This window comes from Eimeria acervulina, genomic scaffold (genome assembly GCF_000499425.1).
Source record: "Eimeria acervulina Houghton genomic scaffold, Eah_scaff181, whole genome shotgun sequence".
Lineage (NCBI taxonomy): Eukaryota > Apicomplexa > Conoidasida > Eucoccidiorida > Eimeriidae > Eimeria > Eimeria acervulina.
In genome coordinates this window covers 1-22,500 of record NW_013550110.1, presented here as the reverse complement: position 1 = coordinate 22,500, position 22,500 = coordinate 1, and the positions used below count along the sequence as shown (strand labels likewise).

General features: G+C 41.3%; 4 protein-coding genes across 4 annotated transcripts; 2 read left to right on the top strand and 2 right to left on the bottom strand.

Annotated features, from left to right (window-relative positions):
• Window positions 1–387: 387 nt before the first annotated feature.
• On the bottom strand, window positions 388–1,581 carry EAH_00023570 (hypothetical protein, conserved; the record flags this gene model as incomplete). Its single annotated transcript, XM_013396828.1, has 1 exon — window positions 388–1,581. One exon carries the CDS (start codon window positions 1,579–1,581, stop codon window positions 388–390), a length of 1,194 nt encoding a protein of 397 aa, XP_013252282.1.
• Window positions 1,582–4,647: 3,066 nt separating this feature from the next.
• EAH_00023560 (ATP-dependent RNA helicase, putative) lies at window positions 4,648–7,338 on the bottom strand (the record flags this gene model as incomplete). The annotated part of the gene is made up of 2 exons (XM_013396827.1): window positions 4,648–5,670; window positions 6,187–7,338. The coding sequence occupies 2 exons, from the start codon at window positions 7,336–7,338 to the stop codon at window positions 4,648–4,650; spliced, it is 2,175 nt and encodes a 724-aa protein (XP_013252281.1).
• Window positions 7,339–12,508: 5,170 nt separating this feature from the next.
• EAH_00023550 (vacuolar ATP synthase subunit c, putative) lies at window positions 12,509–13,738 on the top strand (the record flags this gene model as incomplete). The annotated part of the gene is made up of 1 exon (XM_013396826.1): window positions 12,509–13,738. The coding sequence occupies one exon, from the start codon at window positions 12,509–12,511 to the stop codon at window positions 13,736–13,738; it is 1,230 nt and encodes a 409-aa protein (XP_013252280.1).
• A 3,026-nt stretch (window positions 13,739–16,764) lies between these two features.
• EAH_00023540 (enoyl-CoA hydratase/isomerase family protein, putative) lies at window positions 16,765–19,364 on the top strand (the record flags this gene model as incomplete). Its single annotated transcript, XM_013396825.1, has 7 exons — window positions 16,765–16,888; window positions 17,302–17,360; window positions 17,480–17,588; window positions 17,875–18,000; window positions 18,187–18,259; window positions 18,931–19,032; window positions 19,175–19,364. The coding sequence occupies 7 exons, from the start codon at window positions 16,765–16,767 to the stop codon at window positions 19,362–19,364; spliced, it is 783 nt and encodes a 260-aa protein (XP_013252279.1).
• Between the last annotated feature and the right edge of the window lie 3,136 nt (window positions 19,365–22,500).

The following is a 22,500-nucleotide window of genomic DNA, read 5'->3' as shown; positions in this document are numbered from 1 at the left end:
TGTAGATACGTAAATAAACAAACGCATACATATATATATACATATACATATATATTTATATATTTATAGTAATATATATATTTATATATATCACATACGTATATATATACAGATATGCATAACTATGAATATATGTATCTAAACATAAATATATATATGGATTCATATGTATATATATACGAATATATATGTATATATACACCATTATATATATATATATATATATTATATATATATATATTATATATATGCGTATATGTATATGTATATATACACCAAAATATATATCTATATATACATACGAATATAAATAAATTATATATATATATTATATATATATATATATATAATGCGCGCATGCACGCATGCATGCATGCATGCATGCATTTAGAAGAGAGGCATGAAAACGGGCACCATTTTTCTTTCTTCTAGGTATTTTGCTTCGGTGCGCATGCGTCGCTTAGCATTTTCATACTCAGATTTTGCTGCGTCTCTTCTTTGTCTAAGATGATCAACAACATGGCGAGGCGCCTTATCAAAGAGAGCTTGATAGAAATCAATTAAATCTACGAAGTTTCTCTCTGTTGCTGTTGCTGCTTCAGAAAGATAAACAAGAAAAGCTGCTGCTCTATCTCCACCTGATTGAGGGCCTCTGTTGATTAGCTGGGGCCCTAGCTGTTGCCTCGCTAGGTCTGCAACTTCTTTAATAGGAGCAATACAAGTAATAATCTTTGTCTTTAAGTACGGAAGCTCATCTGGTCGAGGCTTTGTCTTACCCTTATCTATAGATCTTAAACGGCGAAGCTCGGTTAAACAATAAATACCATGAGTCCCTGCTTGCAGTAAAGCTGCTTGAAAGGCGCTAAGAAGCTCATCATTAGGCCTCTTTAAAGTATTTCCTAGACGACCAGTTATCCATCTATAACGCCAGGGTATACTGGGGCTTCTTAATGCTGCACAAAAATGTTTATGAGCATCAGTAAAAGACAGCAGACGCAGGCTTCCTCTATGCCTACCGAGAGGGCCCCCTTCAGTAGCCGCAGCAGCACCAGCAGCAACACCACCAGCAGCACCAGAAGCAGCAATTCCTCCTCCTCCTCCTGCTGCTGCTCCTTTAGCTGCAGTAGGAAGACTAGAAGTAGGATAAGCAGGTGGAGGAGGCCCTCTAGCTGCATCAGAAGAGACAGAAGCAGCAGGTAGTCTAGCAGCGGTAGAGTCTGCTGCCCCCGTATCTTTTGCGGTTTCTGCAGCTTGAGAAGGCAATTGGGCGCCCCCAGATATTGAAGAAGTAGGAATATCAGATTCAGGAAGTTGAGAAGGAGCTCCTGGGATGCTGTCAGCATGGTTCTCATACATATCTAAATCGTGAGGGAGTGTGTCTTCAATATCATCTTCGAACAGTGCTGCTGCTGCTGCTGCTGCTTCCACGTCTGATATGTCTAACACCAGCAAACTAGATATATCTGGGTTGCTATTAGCAAGAGCAGCGCGAGGTGATCCTGGGGGCCCCCCAGAACGAGAGGGGGGGGCCCCCCATGCATACAGGGGAAGAAAACAAACAAGGCAAAAGACTATCAGCATCATGCCCGCCATTGTATCTGCTGCTGCTGCCGCTGCCGCTGCTGCTGCTGCTGCTGCTGCAGCTGCTGCTGCTGCTGCAGCTGCTGCCAAAGGGTTCCTCCTCCTCTGGTGTTGCAGTGCTGCCGTGCTGCTGCTGCAGCAGCCAGGGGAGTTCCTCTTCTAGCAGCGCCAACCCTCAAGAATTATCAGTTGAATTATAATAATAACTTCAAAATGATTTCAACTTTTACAATAAATGCAAACAAACGAAAAAGAAGACGGAAGCATGAACAGCAAAAGAATGTATGCAAGCCATGGGGGCCCCTGCTGCTGCTGCTGGAGACTCCCTGTATTAAAACTCCCTTAATAAGAAGAAAAATAGAATTAAAAGTTTAAAATGAATATTTTAAATACTTTCATTGAGATTTTCCTCGGCCTGTTGGAGTGCCTACTACACGCTGCATGCAGCTATTTTCGGGGCTTGCTCGACCTGTTGCAGCGTTTGTTTGTTTTCTTACTCTTCCTCAAAATAAATGTATAATTATTTCCTATTTTTTATGTTGTTTTTTATTTCTTATGTTAATTTATTCTATTATATCAGTGGAGAATCTCTCCCTTTACACAATGCCGAAAGATCTTCAATGCTGCTGCGCTCTGCTCTCAGCAACCTGTATATACAATACTCGCTTTGTCTTCTCTGTAAATTAATTAAACCTAATTATTAATATATTTTTTTGGTGGTGTTGAGAGATAGAAACTAAAAATTTTCGCAGAAATCAATAAGTGCAACTGCATGCGCCGAGAGGGGTCTCGACTGCCTGTGGCTGTGGGAACAGCCCACAAGAGAAACTGCTGCTGCTGCTGCTGCTGCTGCTGCTTCTGCTGCTGCACGAAACTGCTGCAGCAGTAAACAGCAAATACAGCTACAGCCGCTGCAGCTCCTGCTGCACATAGAAGTAATTTTGTAGCAAAACGAAGCCATTTGCTGATCTAAGCACCAACACCCTCTATTACGAGGATAATATACGAGATAACAATAAAGATGAAGATAAAAAGATAGATAAGAACAAAATAAGTAATAATAACAGATAGTAGTAATTAATAATAACAGTAATTATATGATAAAGAAACAGGCGAAGATACACGGTAAATACGACATAGACAACACAATGAGATCCCATACAGATGCATGCAAACCTTAAGCGCTTCCCTTTCCTTCTTCAGCAAGCATACAGAGATGCATGCATGCATGCATGCATGGGTTTCTTGCTATAGAAATACAGTTTATAAGGATTATTGGAGTCCCTGTTGGAAGATAACGTCAAAAGGCTGTATTGCCTCCACCTTGGCTTCAACTGTAGGAAGTAGTCGCAAAGAGATAAACAAAAAAAGAAAAGATTTGAGATGCCGCATGCAAACCTACTACACTGCTTACTGTGTACATCTGCATATACATATAGGTTTACATATATATATATATATATATATATATGTATATATATATATATATATTATAATACACATATGTATGTACATATATATCTATAATGTACACAGTACAAATATTAAATATATATTCACATTATATATATAGATGAATATATATAATATTTGCGTGTTTGTTGCTGTTTGTATATTTGCTACTGTTTGTGTGTTGCTGCCGTTTGTTTGTTTGCTGTTGTTTGTCTGCACAAATGTTCTTATAAAATGTTATATCTGCATGCAGCTTGTCTCCTTGATGTTTCTGGTGGGGCTTGCAAATGCCTCCGACTCGGCAAACGCTTTTCTTCAATTAGCTTAGGGTTTAGGGTTTAGGGTTTAGAAATGTAATACAAGAGCGCTTGTCTATTCTTTTAATGCGTTTTACTGCTGGGTTTTTATTGTTTTCTTTGCTGGTGCTGTTTAGCACCAGGAGGCGCAGCAGCAGAAGTATTTCTTCTTTATTTACAGCGCATTTATTTATTGAAATAATCGAACAAATAACTTATCATTATTATCAGGATATTAGCCGAAAAAACTAATGGCAAGCGGCTGTCCCTGCTTCAAACCTTGAGACAAATATATATATATATATATATATTATATATCTTTATAAATATGTACATATGTACGTACATATATGTATATATATATATATACATTATATAGAATATACATTTTTACACAGGGATAAAAGAAATATAGTACTTAAAGAAGAAGAACAGACGCGAGGAAGAGACAAAAAATACATCGCAGCTGTTTGCATGCAGTTGTGTATGGAGGTCCTCCAGCAGGTAGTCAGGGGAGTACCAGCAAATGAACAGCAGCAAATATGCATTAATTCAAGATAATATTAATTGCCGGAGCAGCATTTCTTAAGTTCTGCTGCTGCTGCTGCTGCTGAGCTCATCATCTTGTGCTGCGCTGTGGCTGCTAAAATTATTAAATTAATTTCTACTTCGTGATGCAGCATTCGCATCTGCAGCAGCAAAACAAACATCACTAATATAGTCTGCAGCGCTTTATTGCTGCTTCTATTTCATCTCCTCTCCCCAACCTCCAACTGCTGCTGTTGCTGCTACTGTTGCTGCTGCTGTTGCTGCTGCTGCAACCGCCCACACCTTCTACGACAAGAGCCTAAGGAATATATCTGTGCCGTTCCTCGCTAATGGCAGTTATCTGTGCGTGTCTGTGCCCTACATAATTATGCATATATATATATATATTATATATCTTTATAATAGTGCTCTATGCATGCAGACGAACAACGATAGGAGGAAAGAAGAAGGATGCCGAAGTAATGGCACACATAATTATTTGACTAGCACAGATGTAGACAGTCTTCTTCTTCCTCGCCAAGGCAAGCAAAACAAAGCAACAGAGACAGAGACGCAAGAGTCTCAGGGAGGCAATGAACAACTCGCGCCTCCTGAGCTCCTAAGGGCTGACGATGATATTGCAAATATTATAAAGGTTTAACATAGCCCACCCCGATCTGTCTGTCTGCATGCACACATGCATGCATGCATGCATGCATGTTTGTACATATGCATGCATGCATGTCTGTATGCATGCATGAATGCATGCATGCATGCAGCATGCATGCAGCTACCACGCGTCCCGCGCAGGCCCGGTGCGTTCAGCAGCAAACCCAATGCCTGCTGAGAAGCCAGTAGGTCTGCCTGTGGCCTCTGATCGCCAATCTGAAGCCCCTGTCATGCGGCCTCCTCCGCCAATGGAGTAAGAACCTGAAGGAGCAGAGGTGCGGCTGAATGAGCCGCCTGCGCCTCCACCGAATCTGCTGCTGCTGCTGCTGCTAGCCATGCGACCGAAGCCTCCCCGGCCGCCAAGCCGCAACGAGGAAGAGGTGCAGGATACGACGAGGGGGTGTAGAAACCCTGGTATTTCCTGATTTGCCTCTTCTAAAAGATGCAGCAAATCTCTGAGAATAGGTCTGTTCTGTTCATTGACAAAGGATGTAGCTAAGCCGAGGTTTCCCGCACGGCCTGTACGACCTATGCGGTGTACGTAGTCGTCGATGTTTGAAGGTAAGTCGTAGTTAATGACATGTTTAACATTTGAGATATCAAGGCCGCGGGCCGCTACATCGGTGGCTACTAAGATCGGCCTATGTCCTGACTTGAAATGTCTTAGTGCATCTTCGCGTTCTTCTTGTGTTCTATCTCCATGAATAGAAATAGCTGGGAAGGTTTCGTTTAAAAGGTAATCTTCAATCATGTCTGCTTTCTTCTTCGTCTCAACAAAAACTATTACTAAACCCTTTTCCGATTCCCGCAATAGATTTACCAACAACTTTATCTTCTGATCTTCATCCGCGTACAATAGTCGCTGTCGAATAAATTCATTTGTGCTGCCCACGCGGCCAACAGCTAAATAAATATAATCATGCATGAAATCCTTCGCTAGCATTTGAATCTCCTTCGGAAATGTTGCAGAAAACATGATCGTCTGCCTCCCCCTTCCAGCTCCTTCTTCCGAAACACTGCCTGGTGAAGGGCAAGGCGGTAAGTCGAAATCGTCAACTATTGACTTTATTTGAGGCAAAAAACCCATATCCAGCATTCTATCCGCTTCATCCAGTACCAAGTAACGCACCAATGCAAGACGAATCTGAATACCCGCATAATACACAAACAAACAAACATACATGCAAACACACGCACGAAATCGACACCTCCGCATACACCCCAACGTAGCAAATACCAATAATATCCAAAATATATGCACTAAATAAAACAGTTAGTGATATCAAAACATACGAAACTCAAACTGAGAAATCATACCAACGAAACAGTCATATCATGCCGCGTTATAGAGAGACAACGGTCAAAAAATACACAGAAAGATATAAATAAATTATGTATATATATATATATATATATATATATTCAACTCTCAACCAAAGGAGCCGGAACAGTACGATGATATCAAGCAAATATGAATACTATGTAAGAAGCCGCCTCAAGAACAACGATGAAGACGAAAGAATAAAAAGCATTCTCTATTCCCCTTTCTTCCCTCCCTATAATACCCGTACAACAGCCATGAAGACACGAAGAAGAGAGAAACTTCTTCTATTCACCCCTCCCCCTCCCTCCCTTTAATAGTGGACGGAAGCCTGCCTACCTTGCGCCTCTCAAGAACATCAGCAAGACGCCCTGGTGTTGCTACGCAAATATCACAGCCTGCGTCTAAATCCATGAGTTGCCGCTTAATCTGAGACCCTCCATAGACAGGAACGGTTCGAATACCCGTACCAAACTGGAACTTGCGTGCCTCTTGATAGATTTGCATTGCAAGTTCTCGGGTGGGAGAGAGAACAAGACAAACAGGGAAGACGCTTCTCCTGTATGCACTAGTTGAACCCCTTTCGCTAGCTGGGAGAGCTGGGGGACCCGTCTGTAGCATTTGAGCTATTATAGGATATAAGAATGCTGCTGTCTTGCCTGAGCCTGTTTGTGCACAAGCCATAAGATCTCTTCCCGCTAGAATAGTAGGAATAGAGTTCTTCTGAATAGGAGTTGGGCGGCTATAATTAACCCTCGCAACGTTCTCCATTAAAAGAGGTGAGAACTTGCATCCAACCTCTTCAAAAGACTCTACCGGTAATATCTTCTCAGACCCTCTCCCCTTTAACTCCACAGGCACTTTATCATAAGCATCAAACTTAATACCAGTACTCTGTTGTTTTTCGGGGCTAAACACATCGTCGGCTCTCTCAGGTCTATAAGATCGCCCATCCCTTACATCCCACCCTGTTCCTGTCTGACTGGCTCGAGGGGGCCTCCCCGCTCCTCCGCCCCAGTTGCTGCTGCTGCTGCTGCCTGAACCCGCACCACCGCCTCCACGAGAACTGCTGCTGCTGTGCCCTTCAGGAGGGGCCCCTCCACCTCCCCCTCTTGCGTCTGCATGCGGCCCTCTATTGAAGTCGTTCACAGGAGAAGGCCGCTCAGCTAAACAACTAAAGCGACTGCGGCCTTCAGGAGAAGCCCCCTGCAGGTTTCGCCGTCCATTCACAGCACCTAGAGCCCCTGAACCCATACGAGGGGCCCCTGTGCAGGCGCCCCCTCCAGTGCTTCCTCCTGCAGAAGGATAGGAAGGATAACCGCCACCCACAGAGCCAACGGGGGAGCTTGCGGATGCTGCTGCTGAAGCTCCTGGTCCCTGCTGCTGCTGTTGCTGCTGCTGCTGCTGCTGCTGCTGGCGACGGAGATGTGGGGGGATGTACTTCGCGGGGGCTGCTTCCGCTGGACCCCCTGCTGCAGATGAAGTGTTCATGATTGTTGTTAGTATTTACACAACACGCCGGGGCGTACAAAGCGAAGCGAAGACGAAAGCGGCGAAGGGGGCAGCAGGAGACGAAGAAAGACGAGAAGAGAAGAGCACAACTTAGCAGCAGCAGCAGCAGCAGCAACAACAACAACGCGGGCCTCAACAAGCAGCAAGAGCAAGCATGCACCAGCAGTAGACCATGACGTTGCAAAGGAGGCGCCAAGCAGCACAGCAGAGCAGACAACACGCACCTGAAGGTAATAGAAGAAATAAATAGTAAAGAATAAGAAAGGAGAAGAACTCTCAAGCCTTTCTTCTCGTCGCAGTACTCCTCTGCAGCAGTGGGGAGGGGGCCCGACACAAAGAAGAAAGCTCTCTTCAAAGCAAGCAGCACGTACAAGGTAAATATAATTGCTTTTCAACAAGACAGACGCAATTACTTCTAGCCATACACCGCCACCAACAGCAAGCGACACACGCAAACCAGATTCCAAACACAACGTGCCCTACATCATCATGTAAACAACAGCAACAGCAGCAGCAGCAGCAGCAGCAGCAGCCGCTGCTGCAGTTACTACTACTTACTACCGCCGCTGCTGCTGCTGCTGCTGCCGTGCTGCTGCCAGTAGGGGGGCTTATTGGCTTTTCTTTTGTTCAATTCTTCTTAATTATCCCTAATCTTTATTGAGACATATTATTGACATTCTTTTGTTGCTGCCTATGCTGCGTACAAACCTTTGAGCAGCCCACCCTAGCTTGCCTGCGCAGCAGCAGCTTTTTCGTACGTGGCTGCGGTGCTCTTAGAATTAATTTACTTCGTTTTTTATTCAAATTTATCTATTTTTTCTATTATTTCAATTTATAGACACCTAAGCTGCCCATCTTTTCGTTATTTACCAGAAAATAGACTTGCGCCGCTCCCCCCCCCCGCAGCGCTCCTCTGCTTCCTGCAGAGCAGCGGCTTCATAGAGAGTTTAATAAGCCTTTAAACGGGGTTGTTAAGAGCTTTAACAGAGTCTAAAGCTTTAAAATAAGAACTCGCGAAGGCAGTGAATATTTCATTATTCCTTCCACTCCTACTATGCACAGACACCCTGCAGAATAAGCTATTGTGCTCTCTGTAAAGTACATACATTCATGTCTGCAAGCCTGCAGAGTAGCTACTAAAGAAAAATAATGCTTTTAAGACGTGGGTGCAGCTTTTGTGCATGTAGTACAGAGGGCTTCGGTTCACCTGCACGTGGGGGTGCTCTGCAGCACCAGCTGCAGCTGTATCTATTTGCACGGGACGGAGCTTCGTTCGGGGCCTACCTCTTAGCTATGGACCGTCAAAAGCTGCAGTAAAGTCAGGCACATAGGATATTCGCTAATCAAAAACTGCTTGTAACATCTCCAGTCCCCACGCATCCCAAGCATGATGAGCCCAGCGCCTGCAGCTGTTGCGGAGAGGAGGCCTATCGTAGCCGGCAGTTGACTCTGCCCCATCTAATATGCCAGGAGAACCCCGCATGTAAGCACGGCCAAGCCCCGTTTGCTACATGCATTAACACTGTATACACCTGTTAAACACTTAGTCGGCGCTCAATCTCCAACCTGTGCGCAAGGGGAAATGCATGCCTCTACTTCGTATCTACTTTGATTGGAACATGCTGCAGTACTGGAGCTCATGGCAGACAGCCTCCTCTTTCCACTTTCCCTTCACTGACTGTGCCCAAGGCACATGGAGAGTGGGAAGACAGGCCAGTTGCTATGGGAAAAGATATTATTCTAAGGCTGGTTTCACTGCAGCAAACAATGGTTTTCGGCTATGATCGAGCACTCTCGCTACACTGGTAGAGCTGCATACTTCATTGGGGCAGGTGCGAGCATCTAAAACCATTTCCAGATGTAGGCGACCTGCTGCAAAAAAGAAACTGAATTCGCGAAGGCGCTTTGCGGAAAAGGGGAAGGAAAAGTCTTTGAATATTTTCAATATCTTTGCCGAAAGACTTAAAAAAATAGTCTATATTTTCAACATGTACAGTATTGGAAGTAAACTGAAATGTTGACTAGTTGCTTGTCAGTTGGCTATTAATTCGCTTTACTTGCTAATCTCTTTATATGGATTCTCGTGCAGTCTTCGCCGATGGCAGACAACACATGAGGAACGGTAGAGCTATAAGAGCAAAGTGAGAGGTCGATCCAGAGGCATTCCGCATTACTATGATGCGGGACTTCTTAAGTGAAGAGTTCGCCATGAGATAATCCTAGTTACGCCTTGGGTGGTTGAGTGGAGGGAAGACACGCAGGCACCGTATGAAGCTAACTATCTCGATATGTCAGGAAACAATGAGAAAGCCGCCTCTCAGCGTTCCCAACAGCACTTGTATTCTCTACGGTAAAAGTAGTGGAATCAGTGTCAGTGTCTCAAGGAAAAAGGAGCAAGGATGTTCCTACGCAATGCAGAGGAGCTACCTGATGCGCCGCAGAAAAGGAGCTTGCAGCGCCTGTTGCATGCTTTGTAGATGCTAAGAGCCAAGCAGTGGGTCTTTGAAGCGCGAAAGTGTATGAGGTTTCATGTGAAGACTGAGGTTCCTAGTGCATTGTATTTCTGCAGGATCAGTCAAGCCAGATACAGCAGTCATACAAGCCATTTCGGGGCAAGTCTCCGTACAGTCGCACGGAAGTTAAGAAGAACCCCTGGAACCGCGCATCACACTGCCATCATTGCCAGCTATCTACCGGATCTGCTCAAGGAGGAAGAGCAACTTATTTACATGGAGATCGAAGAAGGTGCCAGAAACTTCTGCAGTCACCTGACATCGCCTCCAGTTATCGCACTCCCTGATTTCGAGAAATGCTTCGAAGAAACAAACCGGTACCAGTAGCACAGCACTTGGGGTTATTGTTTCTCAGCAGGCTGAAGGCTAGCGAAAATACCAGAAAATTGCCTCCTACTCGCGGTGTCTGAGGAGAAGAGAGCAGAATACCTGACACGTGAAAAGGAGTTCTACGCGGTCTAATGGGGAATAAAGATGCTCCAGCATTAATCATATGGCAGTGATTTCGTTGTTCAAAAAGATCAACAACCTCTGAGGCATCCGGCGAAGTGCTTTAAAGACTACAAGAAGGAATGAGAGAGCTATTCGGTGGCTTTGCAGTCTCACACAAAACTACTTCACAGGGACACCTTTTAGTGTCGCAGCTCCACTTATATGCGATGATTCCTTTTCCCTCACAAAACTGCGTTATTCTTACTCCTTATATACGCATGCAGCTGTGCGTGGGTAGCTGCCGTTCGTTGCTCAGCTTGGCAAGACGCCAACCTGAACAACGAACGACAGGTTAAGGCCTGCAGTGTTGATGCCAATCTCCTGTCGCAGCACAGAGCCCCCTCCCCCAATTATACGTTCCAGCTTCGATCCGTACAGAATATTTGCATGAAATGTACTATCATGCATCAACGGTCAAAGGATCAGGAGCCAGGCTAACCGTGGAAATTGTAGCTACTTCCTTGTGCTGCCCATGGTGTGCCTCTCTCTCCCTAGGAAGGTGCCTTCGCTTTTCTGAAACGTTAGCACCAAAGGTCGCAGAATACTGTCGAACCCTGCAGTTTGCAAAGTATCCCGACCCCCGAGCGGATCTGGGTTAGTGCGCCTGCTGCTTGAGTAAAGAATGAGTGGCAGTTGAAGAATGCTCTGAGGTGGGTTCACTAATATGTACTCACGTCTAATGTGGATACTGGAAGTCAAGGAAATGTCTGGCATTTCTTTACAGTGGTAATACAGCTTCAAATTATGCCATGATTACTGTTGCATTTAGGGTTGCCTTCCAGGAGGAACTGCAGCAAGGCGCAGTGCAAATAATGCTGAGCGTGCTCGTCTGCGCAGCAGCCTGAGGCTCTTGGAGCGCTGTGCACGAGTCACCTTCAGACTTAAGGAGAGCTCAGCAGCGTTCTGGGGATTTTCATATAGAATCTCTTGAATATACTACAGCATACGAATCTCATCTGCTAAGATAGAGGACCCTCATGACAACACTCATAAGCTGCAATTAAAAAGTGTAGTTGAGCCCGTGCCGCAGTTGCACTGTCAATCGACATCCTCGATGAGACACAAGGAGATACTGCGGCTCTCGGCAATACAGTACACCCCAATCTAGCGATAAACCTCGACCTTATGTGAGGGCGGTCGTGAGCTTCAGTAATCTGTAACTGTTTAATATACGTGCTTCTAAGAAACAGCTGACCTCCTCTCTGTTCTCCTGGCAACCTATGTGCAGCTGTCCCGGAGCCGATGGTGCGGCGAGTAGGCGGCCTCTCATTCGTTGCAGCACTCCCTGGCATAACTATTGTGTTGTAAGGCAACACATGCAGGCCCCTCCAAGCCCCCTATGGGTGCATGCAGTAACACCGTAGATAATTGCTACACAATTGCTATACAAGTAGAAAAAATTACATAGGAGGCGTGCGTGGAACGATAAATATATTCGTCAATGATATCCTGTGGAGTATGCTATATATTTATAATATTTATTCATTATATTGAAGTACTTCTCTCCCCAAACATGACACACAAAACACGCTATAGTGTGCGTGCTGGGCCGGCGTACAGTGACTGTGTTGTTCATGAAAAAAAAATGAATAGTGTTTTCTTATTTCAAGTGCATGCATCGGGAAAAGATATTTTGCTTTTGTTTTCACCTTATAGAGCAGATTCAACTTTGGAGTGTATGGCCATTGCAAGTTTGCGGTCCGCTACCGAAGCGGCTGCTGCGCATGCAAGAGTTTCTGCGGTTGCGATCTTCTCGTAGAGGGCCTTAAGAGTTTTATTTTTTTGGTTTCTGCTATTTTATTATTGAAATATCTTCGTGTTTTCAGCAGAGAACTACGAGAAGGCAGGGGGCCCCTGCGCTTTCTGTTCTGAGTGTTGGCGCTGTGTGCAAGGAAACACCGGCGACATTCGTTTTGGGTTTCTGCTGCTGTTTCTGTTGAAGCCGTATTATCTTGCGAGTTTATTTAAGTGGGATATTTTGGAATATTTCACGGGAGAGGGCCTGCACACATGCAGCAGGGAGGTTCCTCTTGACGAGCCTGCAGCAGCAAAGTATTGTTGTACTGCGTGCTGCGGCTTACATTCTTTTCTTTTGCATGTTTTCTGCATAAAAGGCGCGACATCCCTCCGTGCTTGTTTCCGTGATGGCGGCAGGAGCAGGGGAAGGAGGCAGCAGCGGCAGGGTGGGAGGAAACGGCCGCTCGACTAAACCTCCCTTTTGGCTGGTAGCTAGTTCTCTTCGGGAGAGTCAAACAACGGAGTCTATACACTCGGGAGTTCGCAATGCATTGCTTCTTCCTCGTGCCCCTTTATGCGATGATGTGGGTTTGTTTGATGTGCCGATGAGTCTGAAGTTCGGTTCTTTCGATGATCTCATTCGTGCTGTCGATACACTGCAGAAACAAGACGGCGTAGTGGAGGCAGTACTACGGCGAGTTGAACGACAAGCACTTGAAATTGATCCTGAAGCACAATTCAAGATCATGTGGCAGAGGCATTCATTGACAGCAGAACAATACATACGCCGTTTTACGTGGGATGAGTCAAAGTTCCCGAAGGCGCGAGCAATTCGTGAAAACATTGAGGCAATTGTTCAATCTGTAAACAAAATGGATGAAGAAGTTCGAGCAAAAGTAGCTGTGTGGCAAGAAGTACGGCAGCAAGCGAATGCAGCAGCAAGCAAACGAGATGTGCTGTCTTACTCTCAGCGGGATCTGCTTGATCTGTTAACTCCAGCAGTTGTTGAAGAAGAAGACTTTGTACAAACAGAACACTTAACAACAGCAGTTGTTTGTGTTGCAGGAGAAGCAGAAGCTAACTGGCTTAGCACTTACGAGAAATTAAACCCTTTTGTTGTGCCGCGCTCTGCAAAGAAGTTCGGCATTCCCCCAGATAAAGAAGGAGTTTGCTTATGGCGTGTTGTGTTATTTAAGAAGGGTCTTAATGACTTTAAGAAGGCAGCAGCTGAACATAAGTTTACTGTGAGAGACTTCAATTATAGCGAAGGAGTATATAAAGAAATGACGGAACAGAGAGCGAAGGTCTTGGCTGAACAAACAAAGCACGAAACTTTTCTAAGTCGTGTTTGTTTTGCAGCTTTTTCAGATATCTTTGTAGCATGGGTACATCTAAAAGCAATGCGTGTTTTCTGTGAATCTGTTTTAAGGTTTGGGGTCCCTCCTAATTTTGTTTCTTTCTTCTTACGCCCCATATCAGAAAACAAAGAAAAGAAAATTCATAAAGAGCTTGATGCTCTTGTTACGCCGCCAGGCCTCTTCGGCAATAGGTTTTATGCGAGAGATAGCGCAGACGGAGCTGAAGGCGAGAACTTCTTTCCTTATGTTCTGCTGACGTTGCAGCCTTTTGCTTCATAAAAGAAACCATCTATCAGATTATCAATGACTTGCAATAATACTCTGCACCACTCTGCTGCACCAGAATAATGCTCGTGCTGCTGCTGCAGCAGCAGAACCAGCATTCTGCTGCTGCAGCAGCTTCAACACACAAGCAGCAGCATCTCTTAAAGGACATCAACACATTACATTACAGGCTCTCAGTTCGAAGCCAACGGTAATGCGTTTCTGCTTTTTTACCCCTCAGAAACGCATCTTTGCCCTTTATGTATGTATGTATGCATGCATGCATGCACGCATGCAGTAATACATGCACGCGATAATTCATGTACTGCATGCAGTACATGCATTATCGTTTTCCTGGTTGAGTTTCATCTATGCGTGCATGCAATGCATGCATCGTTTGCATCTGCAGCATGCATGGCTATCTGCATGCGTGCATGTTTTTTATGCATTTTTGCGTGCATGCATGCATGCATGTGTGCATGCAGTCCGTGCATGCATGCATGCATGCATTTTGTGCACGCATTGCATGCATGCATGCATGGTTTAGAGGAAGAAAAAGAAAAAGCGTAATGGAGGTTACAGATCGTAGCAGTTGTTGCTGCTAAGCGTCAGAGTTTCCGCTTGTTGCAAGGAGATTGCTCTTCTCTAACAATAAATAGGCTTTATGTGGAGTACTTTTATTTATTTGCTGCGAACAACGCATTCTTTTTCGCCTGTATACTCAATACAAATCCGCATCTTTCTGCTGAACCAACTGCATGCATGCATGCATGCGTGTATGCGTGCATGCACTAGGAAGACTCGCTTGCGTTTATAAGAAAACATTTTATAGCTACACCACAAGCGTAAGCGGGTATTCATTATTCTTACTTCTTCCTTTGCACAGGGATAGTAGGTAGAACAGACGAAAGAAAAGAGACAGACAAACATAAGAAGAAGCAAAAAGACAACACAACATATTTCCTGATTATAGGAATCCTCTCCACACCAATTGCACTTCGACAAAGAAAAATCAGAACGGAAATATAACAGTAGGGGGCTGCCCCTATATATATATATATATATATATATATATATATATAACGGAGGCTGCTGTTGCTCTTCATCTGTTTCTTTCTGGCGTTGCTTCTTTCTTTGTGTTTCTTTGTGTTGTTGTTTTTTCCTGTTGTTGTTTCTGTTGTTGAATATTATTTCCTAAGCATCACCCGCGAAGAAGCTTTCTAAGTATATAGCAGTATATACAATATATATATATATATGTATATATATATAGTGTTTATGCTTACCTACATTAGTATAAAGAGGCCTCCTTAATCCTTCTTTTCATTCGTAGTTGTGTTTTATAGGGAGAAATTTGTGCGTGGCAGCAAAACACCGCACCGCTTCGTTTTTCTTTGTTTGAAACTTTTTTATTTTTGTCTTTTTATTTGGTTTTAATTGCCTTTAATTGATTTTAATTGTCTTTGACTGATTTTAATTGTCTTTAATTGGTCTTAATTTTCTTCAATTGTTTTGAATTGCCTTTTATTGTGAATTGTTGTCTATGTGGAAACATCTTCGTCAGTTGCCGCTTCCATACATCGGTTGCTTTTCATTAATTCGCTGTTTCTCGTGCATCTTTGATTTGTACATTTTAATATAACACATGCATATATGCATATGTATATTTGTATCTATAGCAACGGCAAGAACAGCGAATGCGTCGACACTGGCAAAAGGGCTACTAGCTTTTATCTAAAGACCTAATGCAGTCATACGACAAAGCATATAATATATATATATTATATTAGATATATTAATTATATATGTAACACATATAATATACGTACTATTGCTTACATTTTACAAACATTTACGTGTGTGTGCATTTGTATGTTTGACTACACTGCGCTGCCTGCTGTTTGTTTGCTGCTGAAAACCCACAACAACCATATGAGCTGTTCTTCGTTGTCGTTGCAGCAGAATTTATTGTCTTTGTTTGCGTCGATGATGCCACTGCTGTTCTTCTTTCGTTCGTTTGCACAGAAAGAGAGACTGCACCAATATATATAATATATATGCATAATTATATCTATATATTTTTGGAAGGGAAGCTTATTCATTATGCTTGCATGTGGGGTTGTTGCCCTGAAGCAGGCACCAGTTCGTACAGCATTATAAAGTGCTGCAGCTGCTGTTTGTAAGGCGTGTCTTCTCTTCCGTTTGTAGCCCAGGGCTGTCTCTGTTCGGCTGCTGCTGTTGTTGTCCCCAAAATGTTCTCAAACAGAGGGGAAGGAGGAAGCGAGGGGTGCTCGTGCATGCGAAGTTACTTCATGAAAGATGCTGTGCCTCGTAATAAGCAATTCCAAACGATGGTCTTAGACTTAAGACGAAAAATAAGGCGAAAAATGCAAAAGGAGGCGTTAGACAAGACCGTAGGGGAGTTTGCTAATCAGATAGATCTGGTGTTGAGGTTATGGAAAGTTTATTAAATGCACAAAAACATTTCAAAACACTTTTTATTTCTGAAACAATACGCGAAGAAAACACAAAAAAACAACTCTATTTTGTGCCTCTGATGATATAACAGCCAAATTATTGAATTTGTTCGTTTTCATGGTTTCGTCACTTCCAACTTATATTCTTTTGTCTTCACTCGTTTAATTTATTTTACTTTTTCCTTTTAGAGCCTCTAAATTGTTTTTTTTCATGTTAATCTGCTACAGATCAACAGGACCGAAACCCTTAGCCGCGCGCTCGGCGAACGCACCATTGGACCGGTCGGTGGAAACCTGGGGGGAATTCCCATTTTTTTGAATTTCCCCCCAAACCTCCAATTTATTTTGTTTAAATAATGTTTATTTTACTAAAATTTGCACAAAGAATCCCCAGAATAAGCTCAGAGGACAGATCACGGCAATGTGGGACTCCGACAACACCCGCAACCCCCCCTTATCAGTCAACTTCGAGTTGAAATGAGCATGTTTCATGTTTTTTCCTTTTTGACTTAACGATTAAATTAAATTTGTTCCTTATTTACGTGCTTTAATCACCATAAAAAGATGCAATATCCCCTGTTGGAGGGCCCCTCAAAAGAGGGAGTGTTCACAATTCATCTCGGCGCGTCTGAAAACCGACTGGATTTCAACTTCATTGGAAAAATGCATGAACACTTGGATAAAATAGGTAATTGATTTGTTTATTTTAAGTGTTTTCTTTTTCTTCACGCAATAAGCATGCACATTATGCATATATTCTTTGAAATACACTCCATTTAACCCTCTGTTTCTGATTCAGAAGCCAGAGAAGGACCTACTGCTTGCGTAATCGGCGGAGAAGGCAAATTTTTCTGCAATGGACTCAACATAAACATTTTGATGGAAAAGCCGAGAGAACTTCTGAATTCATTTCATCGCCGTAAACAGCTGAACTTCCCTCCTTGCTGTCCTCTGTTCTCTTCTTATTTGCATTTGTTTCAGAAACGCAAGGAGGTTTCCATGAGATAAAGAACGCACACAACATATTCCCTTCATAATTGCACTTTTAAAATCGTTTATTGTTTACACAGAATATTCTGTTTTCGCTCTTCGTTTGTACAGTTCTCAGTCGGCTTCTTACATTTCCAGTGCCACTGGTTGCGGCTATCAACGGTCACGCAGTGAGTTTACTCGACTTGTATGAAGTATATACGATATAAACATTAAAATTGTGTGTTTATGTAAACACATTAAATGCATGTTGCCTCTGCATGCCCTTTACTCGTTGAGAATTCTTCAGTTTGCAGGCGGCGCTATGATTGCCTTGGCCTGCGACTTCCGCATAATGAGCGAATGCCGCGGGTATTTGTGCATCAATGAAGTGGATATTGGCTTGCCCTTGACCCCAGGTAAATAGAAACTAAAGAACGTTCTTTTGCATGCATATCAGCCAGCAGCAGTAGCAGCAGCAGTAGCAGCAGCAGTAGCAACAGCAGTAGCAACAGCAGTCGCAGCAGCAGTAGCAGCAGCAGTAGCAACAGCAGTAGCAGCAGCAGTAGCAGCAGCAATTGTACGGTGCCCTGTGTGCGTTTGTCTGTCTGTCTGTGGGTGTGTATGCTGTTCTTCTTTGTCTAATAAAGACCCTCATCTATAAGCAAACAACTCACAACTTGGCTCTCTTCTTCCTTTGTTCAGGAATGTGCGCTCTAATAAAGAGTAAATTAGACCGCAGCCTCTGGACTCCGACAATATTAGGTGCGAGGCGGTGGGGTGGAGCGGAAAGCTACAAAAATAGAATAGTAGATGCGGTCTGTGAACAAGGTAAAAAGAGACAAAAATGATGCCTCTGAGCTGTACAGACACCTCAGAAGCTGCCTAGACACCTCAGAAGCTGTTTGTACACCTAAGGGGCTGTATACACAGCTCAGGAGCTGCGGATGCAACGCTAAAATGCAAACAAAGACCCTTAATTCAACAATTTACTTTGTATGCTGTCCTGCACCGTAGGGGAAGTTCTGAAGAGGGCCCAAGCGCTCGCCGCCAGCTGCTCCTTTAGAGGAGCCACCAAGTTGCTTTACAGGTGAGTTGAGTGTTGATAATAAATAATAATATTAAATAATAGATTACGGGTTTGTATTAAAGAGAGGTTAAGGGTTTAAATGACACAGAGAGTAAGGGTTTAGACAACAAAGAATATTAGGGTTTACGATACAAAAAGGCTAACGGTTCTGATAAGAGGGAAGCAAAGGGTTTATAATACAAAAATATTAAGGGTTTAAATAACAGAAAAGGTAAGGGTCTACAATATGGAGAGATCCAGGGTTTAGACAGCAGGGAAGTTAAGGGTTTAGGGTTTAGTAAATGCGATGAGGGTTTACAGCGAAGAAAGGCTAAGGGTTTATATAACAAATGGATTGAGGATTTATATAGAAATAAATAGATGAGGGTTTAGGCAGCTTGCAGATGAATTTTATTTCTTCTTCCTTGTTTCTCTTGTGTATCTTGCTTGGGTGGGTTTAGTAAGAAAGACTGCCTTCTTCAGGTGTACATGCACTTCATTTGCTGCAGCAAAGAAGAGACAAAATTATTAATTGTATTTGTTTTATCTTTTTTTAGTGCAAATTATAAAAAAACAGCAAAAGACTGCGTTGGATGCCTCTTCCCTTACTTTTCTCCTATGCTTTTTAACGGCATCAACTTGTAGAGCTTGTTTGTTATTTGTTTATTTGTTTTGCTTGCGTTTCTATTTAGAAGTCTTAAAGAAGAAATGTTTGCAGCAGAGGTTGAGCTATTAACTGCTGGAGTCGGGCAGGCAATGCAAACAGCAGTGCAGTTCGAGGTCCCCTCAAAGATGTGAATAAATAAGATAAAATAAACAATTAAAAAAGATAATAAAATAAACAATTCAAAAAAGAAAACAGTTCAAGGAACGCATGCAATATATACGGTGTACAGACACCTCAAACGCCTCCTCCATTCATTTTTGCATGCGCAGCTCAAATCAAATAAAGCAGCAGCAACAGCAGCAGGAACAACAACAGCAGCAGCAGCAGCATCAGCAGCAACAGCAGCAGGAACAACAACAGCAGCAGCAGCAGCATCAGCAGCAACAGCAGCAACAGCAACAGCAGCAGCAGCATATAAATCGATATGCGAAAGAGGAATTTAAACACAAGACAAATTGAAGCAGCTGTTTATATTTTTAGTCAGCGCTTTTCTTGGTTAGAGTTGAAGGAGGTGCCGTTATCATTATTATATTATATATCTTATTTATATATATCTTATTTATATATATATCTTATTTCTTATATATCTTATATATATATACATGTCTTCCTCTCTTGTGAGAGAAAGACAAAGGAGAGTTTATAATTGAATATTCTTTATGCTGCTGCTGTTAGTGTTGTTGAAGTGCTGCTATTATTATCTGGTGCTGTTATTTATTTATTTATTTATTTATTTATTTATTTATTTATCTGTTTGTTTGTTTGTTTGTTTGTTTGTTCGCTTGTTTACAGATTTGCTTGCTTGTTTATTTATTTATTTGGTGTGTATTTGTTTGCCTGCTATTTATTTATTTATTTATTTATTTATTTATTTATTTATGCTTTTATGCAAGACATACATTCATTCCCTTTGGAGTTATCTCCTCTCAGCAAGACGAAGACGAAATCTAAGAAGTAATTTTGTTGTTGTTTTTGTTGTTTTGTTTGTTTTGTTTGTTTTGTTTGTTTTGTTTGTTTTGTTCTTGCAAAGAAGACGGAGCTGCTTCGTCAATTGCTGTTTGTTTTTTCTTTCTTTTTATCTTTGTTTCTTTCTTGCTTCTTTTCTCTCTCTTTACAGACCTTATCTTTTTATATTTACTGCATTTTAGGGTTTTGTTTATGTTGGATTTATTTTATTTAATTAAAATTTTTCGTTTAGTCTGCTAAACGTTAGTCGTAACTGTTGAGGCAATAGGGACATACAAATAAACAAATAAACAAACAAACAAATAAATAAATAAATAAATAAAAGTTGTGGGGGCTGCCTCTCTTCACGTTTAGATCTGCTATACAGAAATCAAGCGTTACAAATTTTCTAGACAAGTATGTTGTTATTATTATTATCATTAGTAGTAGTAGTAGTAGTACTATTACTTATTAATTATTATTTTTATTTTTGTTACCGTTTATTATTATTATTACTATTAATTATTATAATAATTATTAGTTATTATTAATTGCTTTATTTAGACAGGTGTATGATTTGTACATATTTGTGAAGTACAGAAATAATAAATTCTTACTTTAGGCTTTCGTTTCTTCTTAACTGCATTTATTTATTTGTTTTTTCTCTCTTTGTTTTCTTGCCCTCCCCTTTGTCTCTCCTTCATAGGTTTTTAACTGTTTTTGTGTATATATATACATATATATATATTGTTAGAGCAAAGAAAGCAAGAAAATTTTGTTGCTTCTTTTCAAATAACCCCCTTAAGCATTCGTTATTCCTATTTGATTTTATATAAACAAAAATATATATATCTATTTGATTTCATGTAAACAGTTTTCTGTTGTGTACACATAAAAGGCTACCCATACACCTCAGCCTCCTGCTAAGGAGTCTCTGTCTTGTTTTAATTTGCATTTATTGGGTGAATTAAAGAAAAAGAAAAACTTGCATATGCATGCATGATGCTTCTTACTATAACCCTAAGTACTTTATCCTATTATGATGCAGATAATATAAATACTAGATATTCAAACAAAAGCATATAAATTGATTTAATCTTTGAAATTTCAATATTTCTCAATAATATGTACAAAAATTTTAAATATTTAATAAAAAATTTTTCTGATGGTGCAGCAGCCCCCTGTAGGAAGTCAATAGGCGTGGAAGAAGAAAAAAAATAAATTATTAACAATAATTATAATAATTATTAAATATTTATAAAATTAATATTTAATTTAGTTGTATATTTACAACAATTTTACCTTTTTAATTTTCTTTATTTTCTGTTTTCCGCCTTTGGAGCTGCATGCAAATGGGCTGGAGTGTATACGCAGCTCTTTGATGGTATCCTCTTATTTGTTGATATATATAATATATTTAATATTTGTTGATATATATAATATATTTAATTTATTATTTAATTTATTTTATATATTTATTCATCAAACTCAGCCATAAAAACGGATTCTTCATCTCAAGCTCCCTTCTCCTCTCTGTCGCTGCAAGCTAAACGCTAATCTTTTTCTTTTCTTTAATTCTTTTTCTTTTATTCTTTTTCTTTTATTCTTTTTATTTTTATTTATATTTTCATTTGTTTTCTTCTTCTGGTGTCAGTCAACGCCAGCTGCTTCTCACTGCACTTCTTTGCTTTCGCCGCCTGTCTTTCTTTTTCTTTTTCTGCTTTCGCATCTTCTCTAACTTAGCTTCTCCTCCCCCCTCTCATTCTGCTTCTGCAGCAGCACCAACAACACTACGAACAGCAACAACAACAACAACAACAACAACACCAGCAGCACCAGGAGCATCAGCAGGAGCAACAGCAGCATCAACAAGAGGAGCAGCAGCAGCGACAAGAGAAGCAGCAGCAGCGACAAGAGAAGCAGCAGCAGCGACAAGAGGAGCAGCAGCAGCGACAAGAGGAGCAGCAGCAGCGACAAGAGGAGCATCAGAAGAACAGCACTAGAGGCAAATAGATTGAAGGCGATGGTGTTTGATAGACACCGTCGTATGCAATCATCTCCTCCTGTCTATCGTTTCTTTCCTAATCGAACGCCCGGTCAAACGCGTGCGCTGTCTTGGGCTGCTCTCGGTGTCTGCAGTTTTTTAACAATTTTCTTTCTTAAAGCATTCGAACATAATGACGAAAAACTCAAATCCTATTATCAACAACTTCAAAATAAAAACCCTAATACACACACGCAGGCACAGGTATCCATAGTTATCATTACTAACCCTAAACCCTAAACCCTAAACCCTAAACATATATATATATGTATATATATGTGTATATATACATATTAATATCTTTATATATATGTTATATATATATGTATAAGAATATATAATGTAGAATATTATATATATGTATGTATAAAGATATAAATATTAATGCCTTTATATATACATTCTTATCTATATTCTTGTAATATTAATATACTAATATTTATATATATAGATTTGTATATATATATATATAGATATGTATATTCTTACGTATAAATATATGAATGTATGAATATAAATATTTGTATGTAGGAGCTCCTCTCTCTTCTTTATATATATATATATATATATATATATATATATATATTATGCATACAAAAGATAATA